The sequence below is a fragment of the Ylistrum balloti genome, unplaced genomic scaffold, assembly GCF_031769215.1.
Source record: "Ylistrum balloti isolate Yb309-2 unplaced genomic scaffold, AGI_CSIRO_Ybal_v1 Utg370448, whole genome shotgun sequence".
In the NCBI taxonomy this organism is placed as follows: domain Eukaryota; kingdom Metazoa; phylum Mollusca; class Bivalvia; order Pectinida; family Pectinidae; genus Ylistrum; species Ylistrum balloti.
The window spans coordinates 1,865,776-1,891,823 of record NW_026782298.1 but is presented as its reverse complement, the minus strand read 5'-3'; the positions used below and the strand labels follow the sequence as shown (position 1 = coordinate 1,891,823).

General features: G+C 34.8%; 1 protein-coding gene across 1 annotated transcript in view; it reads left to right on the top strand.

Annotated features, from left to right (window-relative positions):
* LOC132554861 (uncharacterized) overlaps nt 1-26,048 on the top strand; it is a 112,493-nt gene that overhangs the window by 11,499 nt on the left and 74,946 nt on the right. The window contains exons 6-12 of the mRNA XM_060219183.1: nt 2,786-2,809; nt 5,751-5,836; nt 7,098-7,198; nt 9,739-9,918; nt 10,532-10,552; nt 14,429-14,495; nt 15,219-15,325. Coding sequence (XP_060075166.1) covers nt 2,786-2,809; nt 5,751-5,836; nt 7,098-7,198; nt 9,739-9,918; nt 10,532-10,552; nt 14,429-14,495; nt 15,219-15,325 — 586 coding nt within the window. The remainder of the gene's footprint in view (nt 1-2,785; nt 2,810-5,750; nt 5,837-7,097; nt 7,199-9,738; nt 9,919-10,531; nt 10,553-14,428; nt 14,496-15,218; nt 15,326-26,048) is intronic.

The window sequence follows — 26,048 nt, the reverse complement described above, 5'->3', positions numbered from 1 at the left end:
ACATGTCAGGATATCAGAGTCTTTGATTTTATTTAATTGTACAAATCAACACAGGAAGCGGTATATGAAATTTGTACCTTAATACTGTGGAGAAAGCACTTGTGTGTAATGTTTCAGGAGATAACACTTGTGTGTAATGTTTCAGGAGATAGTGTTTGTGTGTAATGTTTCAGGAGATAGTGTTTGTGTGTAATGTTTCAGGAGATAACACTTGTGTGTAATGTTTCAGGAGATAACACTTGTGTGTAATGTTTCAGGAGATAACACTTGTGTGTAATGTTTCAGGAGATAGTGTTTGTGTGTAATGTTTCAGGAGATAACACTTGTGTGTAATGTTTCAGGAGATAGTGTTTGTGTGTAATGTTTCAGGAGATAGTGTTTGTGTGTAATGTTTCAGGAGATAGTGTTTGTGTGTAATGTTTCAGGAGATAGTGTTTGTGTGTAATGTTTCAGGAGATAGTGTTTGTGTGTAATGTTTCAGGAGATAGTGTTTGTGTGTAATGTTTCAGGAGATAGTGTTTGTGTGTAATGTTTTATGAGATAACACTTGTGTGTAATGTTTCAAGAGATAGGGTTTGTGTGTAATGTTTCAGGAGATAGTGTTTGTGTGTAATGTTTCAGGAGATAGTGTATGTGTGTAATGTTTCAGGAGATAACACTTGTGTGTAATGTTTCAGGAGATAACACTTGTGATATTAATATTGTATAGTATCAGGTTGATCTGGATGTTATATAAGTGATTTTACTGAAAACAGTCATGACAACACACTGGAAACCACTTACTGTTATGTTCTATATGTCAAGCGGAAATTTGATAATAAGGTGAATGTGACCTTAACAGCTCACACCGTTTTTCGGTTGCTTAAACATGGAAGTAGACTTTCTGCTGCACCAAACTGACTTGCTTCTTACAGTAATTGTTTGAAGACAAAAACTTTTAATTGATTTGTTTATCCTGTAAGAACAGTAACCAAACTTGCTATCAAAACTTATTGTGAATGATCATGTCATGTCAAAATTGACACACGGTCAAATTTGTGTGTGACATTGCCGTGTCATCAGCTGATGTTTGTCCACATCATGTTTATATCAGCCATTGTGTAGATTTCTTAATAAGGCATCATCACACATTTGATATAGCAGTGTGTAGCTGTGCAACTTTAAAAAAATGTATTCCGAAGATCACTTTCATCAAGCATTTTCCACAAAACTTAAAAGAGCAGAGCAAGTGTGAACTGTTGAGTTTTATAATGCTATGTTTCATTTGCTGCTATTTTTGTTGGCCAATCAAATGTCATGAGACACAGCTTAGAAAAAGCCCGGTTTGAGTTCATGATAATTTAACCAATTAATGATTTAAAGAAAGATAAAAGCAATATTGTTATGATATTAAGACTAAATGGATTTTCAATCTTCATCTTGTTACATGAAGGTACCCTAAACAAATTGTTTGGGAAAGATGATTGGTGCCAACTCACACATTGGCCAAAACATCAAGACAAGTTCCAAGTGACAAAGGGTTTAAAATCAATTTTCAGGCTTACCAAAAATTTTCAGGGGAGCGTATAGTCACTGCTTTGTCCATTAGTCCGTCCCTCCATCTTTACATCCATCTTTTCTTCACAATTAAGCAAGGATCATGTGACTTGCTGTATACATTGATTATGCTAAGGGGATATGCAGTGTACCAGATTCAGGGCCCTTGACCCCACAGTTACAGAGTTATTGCCCTTTAGTAAAATTTTCTTGTCCAGAGCATAACTTTGCCTGCATTAAGACTAAGACAACAAAACTTATAGATTATTGATTGATCATATAAAGAGCATGGGCAGTGCACTACACATTGTAAATGCAGGGCTCACAACCCCTTAATTACAGAGTTATTGCCCTTTGTTAAAATTTTTGTCTGGAGCATCACTTTGCCTGCATTTAAACTAGGATATTGAAAGGTGATGTATACATCAGTAATACAAAAGCAAGATGCAGTGTAGCAAAGTCAGGGCCCATGACGCCTTAGTACAGAGTTATTGCCCTTTGTTAAATTTTTGTGTCATGAGCATAGTTTTGCTTGCATTATAACTTAGATTTATGAAACTTGGTGTATACGTTGGTCATACTAACAGGATATGCTGTATACCAAATTCATGGCCTGCAGCTTGTTATAATTACAGAATTATTGCTCTGTGATAAAATTTTGTGTTCTATAATGTCGTTTTTGGGGAGCATTCATCAGTTTCACAGATGTTTGGGTTAGTTGTCGAAATGAAGTGATATTAAGTGTTGCACACACAAAAATAAGTGACATAAGATGTTGGATTAAAGAGATTATATAGGGAAAAATGTGATATTAACAGGAAAGTGACATTAACCAGCATGACATTAAATGGTTTCCACTGTACAACAATATATCTGAACAAATCAGGTGTTGTGACATTTATTGTCATATTGTGTTCGGTCTTCATATACATCAAAGTTTAATCCTTGTGATTCATTGTGGTATTATATATTACTTACGTTAGCACCAGAGACATGTTGACAGTAAAAGAAACTTTGATAATAATCAGATATACATTAATTTTAAGGGACATAAATCTTACTGGACTTATGTTGGGTTACAAGAAGTTTGGATATGTGAATATTTTGATGGGTAGTGATGTAAACTGGGTTATCTTATTTAATATCACATTATTTAAAATTACTATCATCACAATTAACAAAAAATAATAATGTTGATTAATGATTTTGATTCCAAATAACATTGATCTTGTTCTGCTTTTTCCTCAAGAGCTCTGAATATGGTTGATAGCAAGTAAGTCAAGGAGTGTGAAGTGAACCTGATTGATGTTACTCTGCACATGTTTGTCAAATGTATCAAGTGAACTGTTCTGTATAGATGTCTTATTTTCTGGATCTTTAAGAAAGAATTTAACAAAAAGATGTTAAATTTCTCTTCAGATTTTCACTGATTTTAAAATCCTATTTAACTTACTTACAGAATTAACTACTCTCGGATGCGAACTATTGTGAATATCAAGTATTTTTAAGTCCTGTGTTTATTATATTTTCTGTGGTCTGATTTTTTAGAATTTCAATTTATAATTGTAAAGTTAAGTCTATGAATGAGAAAATAATGAAAATGTCACATCCTTTGTAACTGATGAACTGGATACGAGATTATTTGTGAGACAGAGTTAAAACACAAACTTTTTATAATACAAAGAAATCTGCAGAATAAATATTGGAAGAAAGGTAAAAAATTAGAAAAAAAAAATTTTCTCATATTTGTATTTAATGTAAATTCTTGAGAGAAATTTAGATATACTGTAATCCTACCTTTAATTCTGAAGCAGAATCTTCCTGTCTTCTACCAATACATATGTACTACTGGGGCATGACTTAATCCAGACATTATTGTGTTAAATGTTAGGTGCTATCTTCAAAAACAGAAGTAACCTGATCTTAGAATGAAGAATCATATCAGCCTTAATCCATTGTGAAACTTTATTTTTTGATAGAAAAATCAAATTAATGATACATTAGATTTTATAATTCTGTTTTTTTTATTAGATTATAAGAAAAAAAATGTTCAAAGTCAAATTTCTATTTGCAAGGATGTAATGCCTGAAATGTTGTTTGTAAACAATATATTTTTATTTGTTTGTAAACAGAAATATTTTCATTTGTTTGTAAACAAAATATTTTTATTTGTTAGCACAATTTTGTTTGTTGTATTTCACTTTTTTTCAGATTTAATTCTGTAAGGTCAAAGGTCAATGTGTAATTTCTGAAAATTTTCATCCATTTTTTTCCCTGAGAAATGTTTTTGTCCTGTTAAAAACTTAGATCTGACATCCTTTTGTATATGACTTTGTAAAATCACCTGGAATTTGTTAAGAAATTTGGCATTGACCTTTGAACTCCATTTTTGTGTGATATTGGTTGATATTTTTGTTTCAGTTTCATATTTAACAATATGAGTTTTAAATTTTATGTTGAATCTGTACCGTTGATAAATATGTCTTGTTGCTGTTCTTTTTCAGATGTGAGTATTTATACCTCTGTCAGTGTTTCTGTCAGTATCTAGACATTCTCTTATTGTCATTAAAGATTCGTTTTAATATGTCATAATCAAGGTATCATTCCGTAAAACAATTCTGTGTGGAGTGATGTCATAATGCTTTGTGATGGCATAACATATTATGATGTCATAATGCTTTGTGATGTCATAACACTTTGTGATGTCATAACACTTTGTGATGTCAATGCTTTTTGATGTCATAATGCTTTTTGATGTCATAACAATTTGTGATGTCATAAAGCTTTATGATGTCATAATGCTTTGTGATGTCATAATGCTTTGTGATGTCATAAGGCTATATATAATTCTATCTGTTTGTAGTGCCTATTTTTCAGTACTATTTGTACAAACAGTAAAAATGTGGTTTTTCTTGTTTGACTGTCTAATGTTCTATCTATCATATATAATGTCTGTAAAATGCTGATTCTACACCACTTTGTTTAACAGTGTTGACTGGGTAAGATTGGGTCCATTGTTTTCTGTGTGGATTGACTTTTTCTTGATTTGGGTGGAATATGTTTCATTTGAAACAGTGGTGAATAGGTGTTCATGGTGGCAGATCTGATATATATACCCCTTGTACTGTAACAGAAATACTTTAAACACGAAGTATATCACAGCACTGTGTAATTTTAGAATGACGATGAAGACTCTAGGTTGATATACATCTGTTTGTTATCTGTGGGATGTAGGCACCAGAATTTCAAATTAATTGAGCTGATAGATAAAATTTTTTTGTTCCTTACACCTACCCTAGGCTACCCAAGAATATCAATTCAAGTGTTTTGATGATTTCAAAGTTTCTTCTTGTTCATTTCCTTGTAGTTTGAAGCCTTGTTGGATTATACATAACACAATGATTGAGACAGTATTAATTATATTTTTATGAACTACACATTTCGGTCTGTTTAAGGGGAGATAACTTTGTTATACTGCTGAGATTTCTGTTCCAGGGGAGATAACTTTGTTATAGTCTGAGACATTTTTATCAGTATAATACTGTATAATTCTGTCAAAGGGGAGATAATTATGTTGTATAGTTGAGTCTTCTGTTTCAGGGTAGATAACTCATGTGTTATATTGCTGAAATATCCTCTGAAAGTGCCATCAATTTTACATAACATTAAAACTTTTGATATTTAGGTTTGGAGTGAGAAATCATATTTGTCTTATTTTTGTGTAAGAGAAGAAACTAAAATATTTTATTGGTTGTCTAATTATATTTTGGTTTTAATTAATCAAAACCAACGAACGTGATGTAATATCGTGACTATTGGAAGTAACAGATTTTATATAGATCATTACCACAAAGATCCAGTACCTGTATTGGCTCTGGTCAGACTTTCTTATCCAGGCTGACTTTATAAATTGTTGTACCTAAGTAATTTATAAAATTTGTTATACCTAATTTAAATGTTCTATTGAAGTGCATAACATTTAGTTGACCATTTGATAACAGTTTTTTTTACATATTTAATGAGCAGTTACAATATATATAAAGTTCATTATCTCACCACTTTCAATGATAACAATGTATTTTTATTGTGGTTTTTAGAATTTCAAACTTAAATGTCTTTGATTGTTATATTTACTCAATTAATGTTGAAAATAGAAAGGAAGATGGAGTATTTTTTGTAACATCTGTGAAACTTTCTGTTGATTTTTTTATCAGGAGCAAAAAGAAGCTTGAATCAGCTTTATCAAAGGCCAAGGATGATGTCAAGGCCATCACAGACCAGTTAAAGTCAGCACTGTTAGGTAAGTCTGGTGGGACAAAGGGCAGTTAAAGTCAGCACTGTTAGGTAAGTCTGGTGGGACAAAGGCCATCACAGACCAGTTAAAGTCAGCACTGTTAGGTAAGTCTGGTGGGACAAAGGCCATCACAGACCAGTGAAAGTCAGCACTGTTAGGTAAGTCTGGTGGGTAAGACAAAGGGCAGTTAAAGTCAGCACTGTTAGGTAAGTCTGGTGGGACAAAGGCCATCACAGACCAGTTAAAGCCAGCACTGTTAGGTAAGTCTGGTGGGACAAAGGGCAGTTAAAGTCAGCACTGTTAGGTAAGTCTGGTGGGACAAAGGCCATCACAGACCAGTTAAAGTCAGCACTGTTAGGTAAGTCTGGTGGGACAAAGGACAGTTAAAGTCAGGGCTGTTAGGTAAGTCTGGTGGGTCAAAGGCCATCACAGACCAGTTAAAGTCAGCACTGTTAGGTAAGTCTGGTGGGTCAAAGGCCATCACAGACCAGTAAAAGTCAGCGCTGTTAGGTAAGTCTGGTGGGACAAAGGCCATCACAGACCAGTTAAAGTCAGCACTGTTAGGTAAGTCTGGTGGGTCAAAGGCCATCACAGACCAGTTAAAGTCAGCACTGTTAGGTAAGTCTGGTGGGACAAAGGGCAGTTAAAGTCAGCACTGTTAGGTAGGTCTTCATTAATGTTGGACCAACGATTGATGCTTTACCACTGCATAAGCTCACTTACCCTCTGGGCAAGCCTTGTTTCTAGTTGGCCTAATAAAAGAACAACATCAGTATTAAATGCACAAGGCTCCTTCTGTCTTCTGAAGCATGCTGGGATGAAGAGTTCTAAAGCTTGTTGAAATGAATGGCTGTGACCTTCAATGAATGACCTTGACCAAAATTCAAAAGTCCAGGGTACTGATATTGGGTACATGTATATATAGCATAGCAGGATGAAGGGCTACCAGATTTGTTCAAAAGAAAGACCTTGACTCAGTTTTAATGTCAAAAGGGTCAAATGTGTTAAGAAATTAAATAGGCACTTGGTTAATGGTATTTGTGTAGTAGCATGCTTGGAGATGTGAGGCTTTCAAGTTTGCAGAGATTGACTGAACACACTGACAAAGTCTTTGGTGTAAGCTACAGAACAAATGAGTGATTCCGATCCATTGGGCCTCTTGTTGGTATATCAATGTTGTTTCTGTATATAATACAAAAGAGTCGTGATAATGAATTATTTCTCTGTAAGCTTTTCAATGCAAGGGAGATAACTGTGATTATTTCAGCAAATGACGAGAAGGATGACCTGATACAGACCTACCTTAAACAGCTGGAGGGGAAGACTCTAGAGGCTCAGAAGTTCAAGGCTGCAGCTGAAGTAGCCAAGGTAACAGGAATGATTCCCATGGCAACCACCTGAGAATACAAATCTTGTTTCAGGAATTCTTTATCTCTATTGCAATATATTTTTTCTGCAGAATAAATGGAGATATTCTTTAATTAATCTGTGACAAAAAGAGAAAAAATTAAAATTTGATAAATAGGGGTATTTATATTGGATTTTATCAAAATCAGTTTTTATACAACGATTTGATCATCCTTTAAAACATTCACAGCTTCAGTTATCTTGTAAAAGTCATATTGTATACAGTAAAACCTCACTTTGTCAAACACTGTTGGATTTTGTCAGTACTTAAAGGAAATATATGGTATTTGAGTACTCAATGGTTGTTCATACGTTGCTAGGTAACAATCACAATTAAATGAACAGTTTCCACAAACGACATTTGAAATTCTAGATATTCTGATATTTGTCAAATTTCTGATTGTGTTAAAGTTTTAACTAAACTATATTTCAATGTCTCAAATTTTACTGTAGAAAATTTATCATTAACTGTAATATGCAGAAAATGTGGCTGAAAATGACAGTAGAATGATCAATACATTGTCTTCTTTCATTAACTTAGATATAATATTGAATCCTTATGGTGTGTTATTTATTAAACTCATCCGCTGAAAGAAAAAAAAACGCTAAAAAGTTACATGGCAGATTGTTTTGGCTAGAGTGTCCATGATCTCGCCCTAAATATGTTATTTTGTAATTTGGTTTTACATTAAAAAGAAACTTCTATTTCTACGTTAATTTAGAATATAAGGTGATAGAAAATGTCTTGATAAAAGTATCTAACATAACACATAGCAGTACAGGCCTGTAGTATACCATTAATCACGTAATTATCTGCTGTCCCGTCGGACACCTGTATTGACATTCAGAAGGAGTCCAAACTAATAGCGTGATGTTGGACACGATGAACAGCTGAGAGATGGAAATCAAAATGGGATGAAGCAATACATGGTATTGGAGAAATGCAAGGTTATAAAACAAGGAATAAACACTATTAGGATCAAGTGATCAGTTTGACAAAATTATAGAGCGTATTTGAGTAATACAGGTTTGAGAAAGTGAGGTTTTACTGTAACTGAAATTAAATCTTATCATATTTCTAGTAAAATTGTTAACGAATCTCAGATGTGATCTACTTATTGGTCTGTAGGAGACTTTAGATATTTACAGAATATAATGACAAGTATTAGATAGAATATTCTAGCTAGTGATATTAACAACCTTACTAACCCTTGGTGCTTGTTGCTTCATGCTTCCCTACATTAGTTAAGAGTTAGCTCCCTTTGATCAGTGAAACTTCATTATCTAGAGCTCTGATAAAGAAATAGTTCGAAGGCAAACTAGGTTTTGTGTACCGTAAGTTATACTCCAAAAGCTCCAAAATATTGTAAGTTTTGATCCTGAATACCTCATTCTCCAGACACTGCAAAGTTTTAAATGTACGAAATGTCCACTTAGTGGTTATCTATAGGCTGTACATGAGTCTAACGACATTCATAGATACAGGTTTTTTCCTGTTGTCTTTTGATTAGTTAAAGATTTGAAAAATAAACCAAAAAATTTAAATTTGATGATCATCTGTAATACTAAATGGCTACAAGTTTTAAAATGATGAGCAAGTATTTGCAGAAACATAGCATAACATGTTGGTGCAGAGTTGTATTATAAACATTATATTGAGGAACCTTGTAAGAGTGGACTGTATTAATCTCAGGGGTAATCAAGGTTGGAATTCATTTACAATCATCTAAGACTTTCGAAAAAACAATTTGAATTTTCTTATCAAGTCCACACTAAGAAAGATTTTGTAAAATCTTTGTCAGACCAGAGTAGCTGTGTGCAAACTACTTTTATAATTCAAATAACTTTTTTAAGTACTGCATCTATGTAAAGCTATTTCCACACTTTTTATCATAAAGTGGAAAAAAAGTGAAGCCATACTGCCTTGCTTTTCTGTTTGTTGTACAGTTGTATTTTTAAAAGTTTATACATATCGATGAGGAGCACACATGGTATTTTGTTGGTCTTGGGAAGATTTTGATCATGTCCTCAATTTTCCAATGCATGAAATATATGTGGAACCATTCTGTGTGCTTATCATAATGAATTGTATAAACTTCCTCCAGTATCGATATTTCATGTATAGTGAAGCAAATGATTTATTCTGAAAAAAGAAAATGTGATTTCTTCGAAAATTGATGTGAAAATTATTAGTATTGCCTTTTTGTAAAACATGGATTTATTTTAGTCTGAAACCTATTTCTGATCATGTTGTTTGTTGGTCTGTATGTTAATATATTCTTATCATTGCTACACGATGATGATGAAAGTTTTCTGTCCTCGTGACTCTGCCTGTTGCCGTTGCCGGGCAGAGTCCAATCGACGTCCGTCGATTCTCTGGCGACGTGTTTTAATTGCTACACACAGATTGGTTCTATATATAGCCCTCTCTCTGCTTTATATATGCACTGGCGGGGCCAAATCTATATTTAGCTAGCTCCTCCCACAATATATACTAACAGAAAAACGTCCAAGGGTTGGAGGCCAAAGAGTTGGTCTACCAGGAAGAGTTAGAAAAACGAACAAGTGCTATGAAACAGCTACAGGAAGATCTACGTAAAATGCAGATGGATGCCAGCCAGTCAAAGTTCCTCTCAGAATTAAACTCAAATCGTCTTAAAAATAAAGACAGTGAAACAGCGGTGAGTATCAGTTTGGTTCAGAAGTGTGTGTATTTCCCTCCCCACTGTCTATGTAAGATCATCATGTAAAAAAAAATGAATAAAGGACCTCATTCCACGTAGTACAGTTACAAATTTCAGTTGGGTTGAATTTCTCTCTTAATTTACCGAATATAGGTTTTATTGAGGCAGAAATGTGTCAAGGTCATGATCATAAGGTTGAAGTTCAAGGTTCAGAATTTAAATTATGTTATAGTAAAATAAAACCTTTATTGCAGTGGTATTTTTTATCACAGTTTTTGAGGGGGAAGCAGTTAGGGGGACACTTAGGGGTGACAGTTAGGGGGGACAGTTAGGGGGGACCCTTAGGGGTGACAGTTAGGGGGAAACAGAAGGGTCCCAGTTAGGGGGAAACAGTTAGGGGGGATCCTTAGGGGTGACAGTTAGGGGGAAACAGTTAGGGGGGACACTTAGGAGGGACAGTTAGGGGAAAACAGTTAGAGAGAAACAAAGAGGGCACTTTGAATAAGGTTAGGAATGACTTTACAGGGAACAAGCAATTAATTTTTATTCTTCAGAAAAATATGAGATATTATTTCGACAGAATTATATAGATGGTTTTATTGATTTCAAGGAATATGAAGCACTTCAGGAGGTAAGAATCCGTGTAAAACTGCTTCCATAGTAACAGCTATATAGACTTATGTATAAAATCATTACAATATACAATTCTCTAGGCTAATTAATTAGGTCATTTATAAATAAAACATATAGTAGTGCTCATGAATAATCGAATGATTACATTATGAAGAGATTTGGTTGGATAAGTATGAAAAGAAATTTTGAAAAAAACGTTCTTCACTATTTGATGAAAAGTGAACACAATATCTCTCCATCCAATGTTTTCAACTCTGAAGCCTCATAAAAAAATATCCGAAAACATGATGTTTGTATACTACATGTATTGGGCTGAACTGTGCTACCAGGAAAGGTGTTTTTAAGAATTTTTAATCACTGCATTAAAATTTTGATAAAAGCACAGCGTAAAAAACCTACTTTTTATATCATATTCCCAAAAAGTATGTGAATGTTTATTGTAGAGTAAAAACTAGTCCCTGCATATGTAGAACATAGTACTTATTACATCCTTGTCAATAAAACGAATGCTGAAATAGAGTTCCATAGTCTTCTGTAACAAACAACATTTTTTTGTCATTGAATCAGAATATATTTGTTATAATTTCTATTTTTGTAATGAAATTTTCATCCAAAGTAAATTCAAGCATGTTCATTTTCTGGGAAAAGGTGTTATCTGTTTTATCAAACCTTGATATTTTAGCTGACAGTCAGTAATGTTGTTTTTGATTTTAATGAAGTGAGTTTTAGTAGCAAGAAGGAAAATATATTTTAAATTTATTTCGTTACTATGGAAACAGATATATTTTATAATGAATTGAAATTTATGATTTTGCTTACTAGTTTATCCCTAAATATTATTAATGTGTGTCTATATGTTAATTTTGCTTCCTAGTTTAATTTAAAAGAAAAAAAGATGTTTTTCCCTGTAGTGCATGAGTGAACAGCTGTTAATATTTATTTCTGCTTCAGTAATTTTGATATAATTTACATTACCATATAAGGTTAATACATGTATATTATTGTCTTCGTCCCTAATTTATCTTAACGTGGTTTGTTTGAAGTACAGATTGATATGTTACCGTTCCTTAGTCATCGTTACATCATTTCGATCCGAAAGTTTTGGGAAAGTTCTTATTACGTATTATTGAGGAAATTCGAACACTTTAAATACATCGATGTTATGATATTGATTACCAAGGAAGATAAATCATCTCAGCTTGTTTATATATTTCCAGTTAGATATGTGGATATATCAAATGCTAAAAAATCTTTTTAAGTCTGTATTATAAACAGATTTGATTCAGAAAATTTGAAACTTAAAGGAAGGCGATATTTATAACACTATCTCTAAGATGATGTTTTGATATCCAGCAAAACGTTTAGTTTAAAAAGTAAAAAAATATAGGCTTTGTAGTTTAGCTACAAATGGAATGGACTTAGAGAATTGAACACAACTGTATTGGGAGTAGTTAACTTACATGGTATATATATTTAACAAGCTGTACATATCAATTTTAGCATTAATTGTGGCTGATATCATTCATAATTGATGAATTGTCGTTTTAATTTTTGCAGTGATTGTAAATGGAGAGCTACAGGACATGTGTAAAACCCAATTTCAAATTAACTTATAATCAGACACTTTCACTGTAGATTTTCACTGTAGGGGTCGGAGGTTACAGGGTCAGCATGTGTTACTACAAGGTCAAGTATCCATACACCCTCTGGTTTAGTGTATTCATACCAAACACATCAAAATTCAAATTCAAATGCACTCAAAAAATGCAGAGAAAAATTGGTGCCAGATTTCAATTAAACTTAATACAGTGCTTCATATCAACACCTGAAACTAAAAGAAAGAAAAAAAATCTTGTCTGGGTGGAGGCAGAACCTTTGTTACATTCCAAACAGCAGTCTAAGATGTATTTTGCTGTTAATATGGAATAAGATTGGTTGAAATTTTAATACTGATGATATGATTGGTTGAAATTTTAAAGTTGATGATCTAATTGGTTGAAATTGTAATACTGATGATCTGATTGGTTGAAATTTTGATCCTGATGATCTGATTGGTTGAAATTGTGATACTGATGATCTGATTGGTTGAAATTTTGATCCTGATGATTTAATGATGGTTGTATGGATACACCAGTGGTAGCAACACAGTCCCTGGGTGCTGTTGGTTCTGGTAACACACATGCATTTGCATTTATTTTTTATAAATTTGCATGATTAGTAGATTAAAAGTAAGGTATATGTAACACTACACATGGTAACTGAAAACCTTGTTATCAAACATCAAAATGATTAAGTATGGTGAGCAATTAGGTGCTCAAAACTTCTCTTTACTATAGATACAAAGGGAAATAAATACACAGTAAGGGGAGATGATACACAGTAAAGGGAGATAAATACACAGTAAGGGGAGATAATACACAGTAAGGGAGATAAATACACATTAAGGGGAGATAAATACACAGTAAGTGGAGATAAATACACAGTAAGGGAAGATAAATACACAGTAAGGGAGATAATACACAGTAAGGGAGATAAATACACAGTAAAGGGAGATAAATGCACAATAAGGGGAGATAATACACAGTAAGGGGAGATAATACACAGTAAGGGGAGATAAATACCCAGTAAGGGAGATAATACACAGTAAGGGAGATAAATACACAGTAAAGGGAGATAATACACAGTAAGGGGAGATAATACACAGTAAGGGAGATAATACACAGTAAGGGAGATAAATACACAGTAAGGGGAGATAAATGCACAGTAAGGAGAGATAAATACACAGTAAGGGAGATAATACACTGTAAGGGAGATAAATACACAGTAAGGGGAGATAATACACAGTAAAGGAGATAATACACAGTAAGGGAAGATAATACACAGTAAGGGAGATAAATACACAGTAAGGGGAGATAATACACAGTAAAGGGAGATAAATGCACAGTAAAGGGAGATAAATGCACAGTAAGGGAAGATAAATAAACAGTAAGGGAAGATAAATACACAGTAAGGGAAGATAATACACAGTAAGGGAGATAATACAAAGTAAGGGCAGATAAATACACATTAAGGGGAGATAAATACACAGTAAAGAGAGGTAAACTCTAAGTATGAAAATTCAAGACTTAAGGAGATATATACTTAATAAGACAGGTAGTCAGATCAAGGATAATCATTCATAGCAGCAGATTATGTGATAACAAGGTTTTCAGCCTACATAGTGTAGGCTACCTATACTTAACCAGTAGTCTCCCTTTCCTGTAGTAGTTTTCTACTTTGTTTTCGGATCTTTATCTTTACTGCTGTGTTATTTCTACAAAATATCTGCCTTGATGTTTCTTATTTATTAGTTTCTCATCAAACAATGTGATTAATGATTTCATTACTTAAAATTAATATGTTGTTTATATATATTGATAAGACATTTAACTCAATGAATGGTGATCTATGTAAAAGAGTGTGATATCATTAGAATTAATGGATTCTGTCATTGTTTATTTCTTAAATGTGGTCCTTACCACTGATGTAAGTTGATGAAAGAGAGAGCTTATGGTAGCTATTTTGATATTATGATAGTATCAAGATATATATATAGTCATATGGGAGATAACTCTGTAGAATGGTTTATTGAAGTAATTATTAGGGAGGTGTGCTGTGTAAGTTTATAACATAATAAAGGGAGGTAAAACTGGTAAAAAGTTAAATTTTGTTAAATTTGATTGATTTATGTAATCTTTACCAACAAAATAATGTTTCAAAATGACCTTCCATTAATATGTTGTGATCAAACTCAACAGAAGTGTCGGGCATATTGTGTCTGCTAGTACATATCAAACAAACATTGCCTTGATCAGTGATTTTGTGTTGTTACCAGGTCAAACTTGATGAACTCCAAAGTGTCATAGAAAGACACAGACTAGAGCTCCAAGAATCCAAAAGAGGTAACTGATAATTGTTTTAGTGATGTCAGCCATGTTGTATGTCTGACCTGAATACAGTATAATCTATTGTATAGATACAACCTACACATGACCTGTTCTGGTTCTTAACAGACTATAGCAATTTCCTCTCAGATATTTTACCGTTCTCAGTAAGGCATTTTACAGTGGAAACAGCCAATTAGTGAGATATATGTAAGATATTAACCAATCAGTGAGAGATATGTAAGATATTAGCCAATCAGTGAGAGATATGTAAGATATTAACCAATCAGTGAGAGGTATGTAAGATATTAGCAAATCAGTTTGAGATATGTAAGATATTAGCCAATCAGTGAGAGATATGTAAGATATTAACCAATCAGTGAGAGATATGTAAGATATTAGCCAATCAGTGAGAGATATGTAATATATTAGCCAATCAGTGAGAGATATGTAAGATATTAACCAATCAGTGAGAGGTATGTAAGATATTAGCCAATCAGTGAGAGATATGTAAGATATTAACCAATCAGTGAGAGATATGTAAGATATTAGCCAATCAGTGAGAGATATGTAAGATTTTAACCAATCAGTGAGAGATATGTAAAATATTAGCCAATCAGTGAGAGATATGTAAGATATCAGTCAGTCAGCATATTTAGCATATTTTGAATGAAATCTGAATACATTATTCTATATGAAAACAATGAATAACTGACAGTTTTTTTTTTTTTCTATCTCCAGAGTTAGAGGTTCTACACCAGGATCAGCTCAAAGCTCTTCACGAAACCCATGCTGCCGATTTGGAGGCTATGCGCGGAGAGTATGCTGATATGATTAAGAAACTGCAGGTAGGAACATCCAGTACCATGCATTAGTGAAGTGTGCACAAACCCTATATACTGCCAAGTTTGCTTCTAAATTAAGATAATAACAACTATATTTCACAAGTGTGTCTAATATTTTAGTATCTTTTATGAGTTCAGCGTGAGTGACAGATACAAAAAATATTATACGTACTTGTAAAACATATTTGTTATTACTGGAGACACTTTTATATTCTATAAATTACATTTTTATGATCAAATAATGAAATAACTGGCATGTTTAGGACAGATATAAAACAAGGAAGCTGACCAGGTGTTTGGGCAGATGCTATACTCACTCATTATAACTTCACTGTTAGCAACAACAAAAATTCTGTAAAAATGTTTAAACACAAAAAATAAAATTCAATATGAATTTATTTTTATCTTCATATAGAAAATGTTACTTGTTTATGTAACTAACAATCAAAATTTGCTGTAAAGCATTCAGAGAGAGTTCAACAATAAGTAAATAAAATATGGCCGACAATATGACAGCAACCCATGAAGTTGCTATGTTGTTGCTGTCAGTGACAAAACTCCTATTGAAATGTCTAGGTCCACTTTCAAGACATTAGGTTGGGGATGGGGTTGGACCTCAGATAAGGTAACTTATGTTACTGGCTTGCATTGTTTTCTGACTTCCATGAAAATGGAAGTTTACCTCAGAACTGAAGGTCAGGTTACTAGTAAACCCCCCACCCCCACAGATATGTGTTTGTGTGTGTGTTTTAGTAAAGGACTTTATGATTGGTCAGTTATGTGAGATGTGTTCTCTATTTTCATTGGTGTAAGTCAGCAAAAGTGTTATTTGTCACTAGTGGCAAATAACACTTTTATAAAAATGTGATTGTTTTTTTCTATGTTTCACCGGTAAAAATGTAATAAAATGTTAGCTTCCTTAAAGTAATACAGACTTTACATGGTATACAGAGTTATCTCCCCTATTATAGGATAGCTGTTGGATTACCCCTGTGAAAAGTTGCATAAATGTCTTGATAAGGCTGGGCCATCATGCACTAAGCTTGTGAAAGTTTATCTGAGTTAGGATACAAAGAATTTAGGATTTTTATTTTCCACTTTATCAATTGGTGCCAAAATAAAGTTTAAGCAACATGATTGAATATTCATTATATTGTGTGTAGAACAACAGGTATATTAATAAGTAAATAATGGACGCAGGCAAAACAATTGCCTCTATATCCATATCTAAAATTATAAATATAAAAAATCTAATATTCTCAGTTATTACATAGGTATAGCCAATTAAATGCTAAATAGCAAAAACAGGTATAGTTTTGAATTTGGGTTAAACCTTTTATTTAAATTAACTGTTAATTTAGCAAGCTTTTTACAACATGGCCCAGCTGTGCCCAGCTTTGTTGTGAGGATAATTAATGAAAAAGAGAACACTTTGGACTTTTAAATTTGTTTGAATAGAAAATGATATTTTACTGCTGTAATGAACCTTGAAATTGATTTGATTTTCAGGCAACATGAGTTTCCTTTTTATTATACCTTCAGGCATGAAATCTTTTCATTTTTGAAGATTTTTATTAATCTGTTAACATAAATACACTCGACACTTGACACATAGTGATGTTTTCTTGTGATGCTTATTAGTACAGCTAGGTAGACTAGAGATCCCTCATCCCCTTCCAACTGTGGACCAGATTTCTACTGGGGAAATAAAGAATAGATCTAGACACTGTATTCTTGTTTCTCTCTTTCCTGACCCATGATGTTCTTCTTTGTCTGGCCTGCTTTCAAGATGACAGGTGTCAAAAATATGGGAAACTTAATTTTTTTCTCAATAGCCTGGCCACCCAAGATTTTTCTCCTGAAAGATCCTATAAAAGAACAATATCGGGATACTTGATTACTAATAGAAAAACCATACATGCCTATTGTGTGTTTTGCTTATCTGACTCTTGAATATTATAACATTTTGTGATATCTTACCCCTGAGGGAATTGCTGTCGTATCTGACCTCTGTGTGATTCGCTGTTGTATCTGACCTCTGAGTGATTTGCTGTTGTATCTAACCCCTGTGTGATTTGCTGTCGTATCTGACCCCTGTGTGAATTGCTGTCGTATCTGACCCCTGAGTGAATTGCTGTCGTATCTGACCCCTGAGGGAATTGCTGTCGTATCTGACCCCTGTGTGAATTGCTGTTGTATCTGACACCTGAGGGAATTGCTGTCGTATCTGACCCCTGTGTGAATTGCTGTCGTATCTGACCTCTGTGTGAATTGCTGTCGTATCTGACCTCTGTGTGAATTGCTGTCGTATCTGACCCCTGTGTGAATTGCTGTTGTATCTGACCCCTGTGTGAATTGCTGTCATATCTGACCCCTAAATATCATTTTTCTGTGTCTGGCTATGTCATAATGACACACTCCAAAAATCTGTGTCTAGCTATGTCATAATGACACACTCCTGAAATCTGTGTCTGGATATGTCATAATGACATACACCCAAAATCTGTGTCTAGCTATGTTATAATGACATACTTTCGAAATCTGTGTCTAGTTATGTCATAATGACATGCACCCGAAATCTGTGTCTAGCTATGTCATAATGACATACTCCCAAAATTTGTGTCTAGCTATGTCATAATGACATATTCCCGAAAAGTGTATCTAGCTATGTCATAATGACATACTCCGAAAGTCTGGCGATGTCATAATGACATACTCCCAAAGTCTGGTGATGTCATAATGACATACTCCCAAAGTCTGGCGATGTCATAATGACATACTCCCAAAGTCTGGCTATGTCATAATGACATACTCCCAAAGTCTGGCTATGTCATAATGACATACTCCCAAAGTCTGGCGATGTCAGTTACATCTGAGTATATATGGAGATTACCAGAACACACATCTCCATAAGACTTTGAGAGCAATAACATTCAGGTGCTGTTTGGTACACTATTGTATGAATAATAAATCTATACAAGAGAAAGACGAACCCAGGAAGGGCAATCTATGTTGATATTACAATATCTAGAGTATAAAGACGAATCCAGGAAGGGCAATCTATGTTGATATTACAATATCTAGAGTATAAAGACGAACCCAGGAAGGGCAATCTATGTTGATATTACAATATCTAGAGTATAAAGACGAATCCAGGAAGGGCAATCTATGTTGATATTACAATATCTAGAGTATAAAGACGAACCCAGGAAGGGCAATCTATGTTGATATTACAATATCTAGAGTATAAAGACGAACCCAGGAAGGGCAATCTATGTTGATATTACAATATCTAGAGTATAAAGACGAACCCAGGAAGGGCAATCTATGTTGATATTACAATATCTAGAGTATAAAGACGAACCCAGGAAGGGCAATCTATGTTGATATTACAATATCTAGAGTATAAAGACGAACCCAGGAAGGGCTATCTCTGTTGATATTACAATATCTAGAGTATAAAGACGAATCCCTGAAGGGCAATCTATGTTGATATTACAATATCTAGAGTATAAAGACGAACCCAGGAAGGGCAATCTATGTTGATATTACAATATCTAGAGTATAAAGACGAACTCAGGAAGGGCTATCTCTGTTGATATTACAATATCTAGAGTATAAAGACGAACCCAGGAAGGGCAATCTATGTTGATATTACAATATCTAGAGTATAAAGACGAACCCAGGAAGGGCAATCTCTGTTGATATTACAATATCTAGAGTATAAAGACGAACCCAGGAAGGGCAATCTATGTTGATATTACAATATCTAGAGTATAAAGACGAACCCAGGAAGGGCAATCTATGTTGATATTACAATATCTAGAGTATAAAGACGAACCCAGGAAGGGCAATCTATGTTGATATTACAATATCTAGAGTATAAAGACGAACCCAGGAAGGGCAATCTATGTTGATATTACAATATCTAGAGTATAAAGACGAACCCAGGAAGGGCAATCTATGTTGATATTACAATATCTAGAGTATAAAGACGAACCCAGGAAGGGCAATCTATGTTGATATTACAATATCTAGAGTATAAAGACGAACCCAGGAAGGGCAATCTATGTTGATATTACAATATCTAGAGTATAAAGACGAACCCAGGAAGGGCAATCTATGTTGATATTACAATATCTAGAGTATAAAGACGAACCCAGGAAGGGCTATCTCTGTTGATATTACAATATCTAGAGTATAAAGACGAATCCCTGAAGGGCAATCTATGTTGATATTACAATATCTAGAGTATAAAGACGAACCCAGGAAGGGCTATCTATGTTGATATTACAATATCTAGAGTATAACGACGAACCCAGGAAGGGCAATCTATGTTGATATTACAATATCTAGAGTATAAAGACGAACCCAGAAAGGGCTATCTCTGTTGATATTACAATATCTAGAGTATAAAGACGAACCCAGGAAGGGCAATCTATGTTGATATTACAATATCTAGAGTATAAAGACGAACCCAGGAAGGGCAATCTATGTTGATATTACAATATCTAGAGTATAAAGACGAACCCAGGAAGGGCAATCTATGTTGATATTACAATATCTAGAGTATAAAGACGAACCCAGAAAGGGCTATCTCTGTTGATATTACAATATCTAGAGTATAAAGACGAACTCAGGAAGGGCAATCTATGTTGATATTACAATATCTAGAGTATAAAGACGAACCCAGAAAGGGCTATCTCTGTTGATATTACAATATCTAGAGTATAAAGACGAACCCAGGAAGGGCAATCTATGTTGATATTACAATATCTAGAGTATAAAAACGAACCCAGGAAGGGCTATCTCTGTTGATATTACAATATCTAGAGTATAAAGACGAACCCAGGAAGGGCAATCTATGTTGATATTACAATATCTAGAGTATAAAGACAAACCCAGGAAGGGCAATCTATGTTGATATTACAATATCTAGAGTATAAAGACAAACCCTACTGTAAAACCTACCTTGATGTAGACTTTGTGTCCTTACCTCAGTACATGAACTTAGAATTACTACCCTTCAAAGGACTACAGTAATCTCTAAAGGTCTCTTTCACCTGGTAAATCATTATATGTAGTGGTTGTGATTGACAGTGTAATGTCAATTTCATACATTTACAGTGGAGCTAAGTGTAAAGTGTAAATTAATGAGATTTGGTATAAATAGATCATATTTGGTATATGTTAATGAGATTTGGTGTAAATCACAGGTATAAGGCTCTTTATGTTACCGGTAAGTGTGATGGAATAGGAAATAGTAAGGATTCAAACATGGAGGGTTATATGACCGGGAAGAGGAAAAAGAAGTGAGGATGATACAGAGGGGTAGAATAGTGAGATGGAAGAGAAAATGGAGGGTTCACAAAGAGGGAAGAGGAGAAAGAAGGAGGGGGGGGGCATCTCATGGAGAGGGAAGAGGAGGAAGGGAGGAGAATACACAGGGGTATGATGAAGTAGACTATATGGTGGCATTAAGAAAAAGCTTATTTCCTCGTTTGAACTGTGACAGTCTAATGAGGTTAATAATGAGCCAGATGTTGAGCAGGTTTATATGGTAGAATAGATTAATATGTTTAACTTAGATATTCTGGAGCCTCATTGGAATTACAGTGAACTGTCAGGTTTAATAGTCAGTGATAAAATTCAGTAGTATATATTTGTATATACTTAATACTTTTCTACTATAATCCACACTTGCCACACATGGAGGAGAATAATGAGCACTCTTTAGACATGGAGGTAATTTCTGTATAGTGTATTGAGAGCTCTCCTGACTTGAAGGTAAAATCTGTATAGGCTATTCATGGAGATTATGGTCAGTAATTAGCAGGTGTATGTAAACTCCCTCCTCTAGATGTGGACATCATTTGTAAACAAGCTTATTCTTCAATTGATATTCTGTCAAATATCACACCAGGGGAGATACTACACAGTTTTTTTGTGAGAGCAATTTTGATATTCTAATAAATGGGAGAGCTGTTTGATTTGGTTGTTAAATAAAGTGAAGAAGAGATACATGATGCAGATACAGAAAGACTCAGGACAAACAACTGTGTGTATTATTACATATATCCTACACCTGATCAGAATGGACATTTTCTAGTTTATGAAGCATTTAAGAACAAATTCTTCCTCTTGAAATAAATTTTTAAAAATAGTACCATAAATATTCGCGTATAGTGCGCACTTTTTTAAGCTGTTTCGTCGCAGTGACCAGTGAATTAATTTTTCTGTAGATTTTTTTTTTTTAAATCTGATCTCCAAAAAGTACCTGCGCACTATACGCGAGTGCGCGTGCGCACTATACGCGAATATTTACGGTAACCAGCTTGTATCTCCCTTGATGAATTAAACTACACCTACATGTCACTTCACCAAAAATTTCATCATTTGTTATGGATTTGATGGTGTAGTGATTTCCGGTATTAGTTTTTACGTATATCGTTTCAGTGCTGCTGACGTTAAGTATTTTTTGAGATACATTGAGTTGAAATTGACATATCAGGCAACGTTACAGTGATTATTTCTTACAACTATTTGTAAATGGTGATAATGATTCTCTATGATAAAGGTGTTTTGTGCTGTACACATCCCAGGGAGTGTCCCTGTGCCATATGTCAATGTCCAAACTTTCACAAAAGTAATTAAAAAATACACACCTTACACTCGAATGGTATTCCTTCTTCTTCGCAGACTTGGTTATAAATGATACGAAATACTGTCTATACTTTTCCCTCAATGGCTTGTTTACAAGTTTGACTAGAGATTGTGGTGCCACACAGCTCCTTGGTCCATCACTGCTATTGGTTACCAAGAGATATGAAAGAAAAGACGTTTAAATCTCAGTAGTATAGTAAAATCTGACAAGGTCCGTGTCAACCGTCTCAGATAAAACAGAATATAAAAAACAGTTATCAAAGCATTTCTTACTGTTTATGAATTGTGTTGGATGTGAGGAGAAAGTCCTGTGTTGTCTTTAGGATTAACACTCGGTGGTGGGTATATCTATCAAACGTTGATTCAAGACGACCAGTAAGAGATTTGACAATCCCAGTGACAACGTTTTATTTTTCTCTCTGTGATTTGGAGATGTTCGTGAAAAGTGAACTTTCAACATGAGGTTTTGTGTACTGGGATTAACATAGTCAATACGCATTGGACAGTAGAAATTTACCAGGAACATCACTGCAAGGATCACTCTACATCACGATGATTCAATCAACTGTGGATTTTGAAAATTCTGGCGTGTAAAAAGATGAAGGAGAAAAAAAAGCTGCTGATGACCATTGTGTCCAGCCCCGTTTACAAGGTAACCACACATGATATGTTACCTGTAGGTTAAGATGACCATTGTGTCCAGCCCACATGACATGTTACCTGTAGGTTAAGATGACCATTGTGTCCAGCCCCGTTTACAAGGTAATCACACAGACATGTTACCTGTAGGTTAAGATGACCATTGTGTCGAGCCCTGTTTACAAGGTAACCACACATGACATGTTACCTGTAGGTTAAGATGACCATTGTGTCCAGCCCTGTTTACAAGGTAACCACACATGACATGTTACCTGTAGGTTAAGATGACCATTGTGTCCAGCCCTGTTTACAAGGTAATCACACATGATATGTTACCTGTAGGTTAAGATGACCATTGTGTCCAGCCCTGTTTACAAGGTAACCACACATGATATGTTACCTGTAGGTTAAGATGACCATTGTGACCAGCCCTGTTTACAAGGTAACCACACATGATATGTTACCTGTAGGTTAAGATGACCATTGTGTCCAGCCCACATGACATGTTACCTGTAGGTTAAGATGACCATTGTGTCCAGCCCTGTTTACAAGGTAACCACACATGATATGTTACCTGTAGGTTAAGATGACCATTGTGACCAGCCCTGTTTACAAGGTAACCACACATGATATGTTACCTGTAGGTTAAGATGAGCATTGTGTCCAGCCCACATGACATGTTACCTGTAGGTTAAGATGACCATTGTGTCCAGCCCTGTTTACAAGGCAACCACACATACATGTTACCTGTAGGTAACTTGATTATAATCTTGTATCTGTTTATTGGCAGAAACAGCTGTTATTTACAAGCATACAGTTACAGAACATGTTATATTGGTATTTAAAAAAAGTTATCAAAGTTTAGTTTTAGCAGTATACCCAAGTTTATTACAAGTAACTCATGGAAAGCAGTGTGTGTCATGTAAAACAGAGTGTGTCATGTAAAGCACAGTGTGTCATGTAAAACAGAGTGTGTCATGGAAACCAGAGAGTGTCATGGAAACCAGAGAGTGTCATGTAAAACAGAGTGTGTCATGGAAACCAGAGAGTGTCATGGAAACCAGAGAGTGTCATGGAAACAGAGAGTGTCATGGAAAACAGAGAGTGTCATGGAAACCAGAGAGTGTCATGGAAACAGAGTGTGACATGGAAAACAGAGAGTGTCATGGAAACCAGAGAGTGTCATGGAAAACAGAGAGTGTCATGGAAACCAGAGAGTGTCATGGAAACAGAGTGTGACATGGAAAACAGAGAGTGTCATGGAAAACAGAGAGTGTCATGGAAAACAGAGAGTGTCATGGAAACCAGAGAGTGTCATGGAAACAGAGTGTGACATGGAAAACAGAGAGTGTCATGGAAAACAGAGAGTGTCATGGAAAACAGAGAGTGTCATGGAAACCAGAGAGTGTCATGGAAACAGAGTGTGTCATGGAAACAGAGTGTGACATGGAAACCAGAGAGTGTCATGGAAACAGAGTGTGTCATGGAAAACAGAGAGTGTCATGGAAACCAGAGAGTGTCATGGAAACAGAGTGTGTCATGGAAACCAGAGAGTGTCATGAAGAGAGTGTCATGGAAAACAGAGAGTGTCATGGAAACAGAGTGTGTCATGGAAAACAGAGAGTGTCATGGAAACCAGAGAGTGTCATGGAAACAGAGTGTGTCATGGAAACAGAGTGTGACATGGAAACCAGAGAGTGTCATGGAAACCAGAGAGTGTCATGGAAACAGAGTGTGTCATGGAAACCAGAGAGTGTCATGAAGAGAGTGTCATGGAAAACAGAGAGTGTCATTGAAACAGAGAGTGTCATGGAAACAGAGTGTGTCATGGAAACCAGAGAGTGTCATGAAGAGAGTGTCATGGAAAACAGAGAGTGTCATGGAAAACAGAGTGTGTCATTGAAACAGAGAGTGTCATGGAAAACAGAGTGTGTCATGTAAAGCAGAGAGTGTCATGGAAAACAGAGTGTCAGCTTATATTTTTGAGTAAAACTACAAAAAATTTCTGTAATAAACTCATCCCCAATGTTAAATTGTGTTTCAAGTATCAAGGCCTGAGTATCAGTTAATAATGACAAACACTGACACTTTGTTCCAATGATTAGTTTTAATGGAGTGATATAGTACTTTCAGGGTGCTGCTATACAACACTGTATAAGATGTGTGACACTGTTGGCTATAGAGCATTGCTAACTCCATCATTGATATTCCATGTGTTGAGGGTGTTGGAGCAGAGAGACTCGTCACAACTATGATAGCTTTAATAGGGAATTAATCGTTTTCCCTATAATATCTGTATAATCGATGCAGTAATTATCACTGATTCTGACTGACAAGTAGATTGATAAATGTTTCAACATTGATCTTTACACGAAAGACACTTTTGTCAGGGATATGTTGTTGTAACAAAGTATTGAAAAATCATGCTACAGAGATTTCATTCAAGGTTCTGACAATGTCAGTTGTTACAGATAAAACCTTTTACAAGACCTTGCACGTGAGGTCATGCATCATATTAAGAAGTGGATGAATTAGGTTCCACATAAAGACATTGTTGTGAAATCAGGCTCCATATTAAGACATTGTTGTGAAATCAGATTCCTTATTAAGACATTGTTGTGAAATCAGGCTCCATATTAAGACGTTGTTGTGAAATCAGGCTCCATAGTAAGACATTGTAAAATCAGGCTCCATATTAAGACATTGTTGTGAAATCAGGATCCTTATTAAGACTTTGTTGTGGAATCAGGCTCCATATCAAGACATTGTTGTGAAATCAGGCCCCTTATTAAGACATTGTTGTGAAATCAGGCTCCATATTAAGGCATTGTTGTGAAATCAGGCTCCATATCAAGACATGTGAAATCAGGCTCCATATTAAGGCATTGTTGTGAAATCAGGCTCCATATCAAGACATTCTTGTGAAATCAGGCCCCTTCTTAAGACATTTTTGTGAAATCAGGCCCCTTATTTAGACATTGTTGTGAAATCGGGCCCCTTATTAGGACATTGTTGTGAAATCAGGCCCCTTATTAAGACATTGTTGTGAAATCAGGCCCCTTATTAGGACATTGTTGTGAAGTCAGGCCCCTTATTAAGACATTGTTATGAAATCAGGCCTCTTATTAAGACATTGTTGTGAAATCAGGCCCCTTATTAAGACATTCTTGTGAAACCAGGCCCCCTATTAAGACATTGTTGTGAAGTCAGGCCCCTTATTTAGACATTGTTGTGAAATCAGGATCCTTATTAAGACATTGTTGTGAAATCAGGCTTCATATTAAGAGATTGTTGTAAGATCAGGCCCCTTATTAAGACATTGTTGTGAAATCAGGATTAACATTAAGACATTGTTGTGAAATCAGGCCCCTTATTAAGACATTTTTGTGAAATCAGGCCCCTCATTAAGACATTGTTGTGAAAT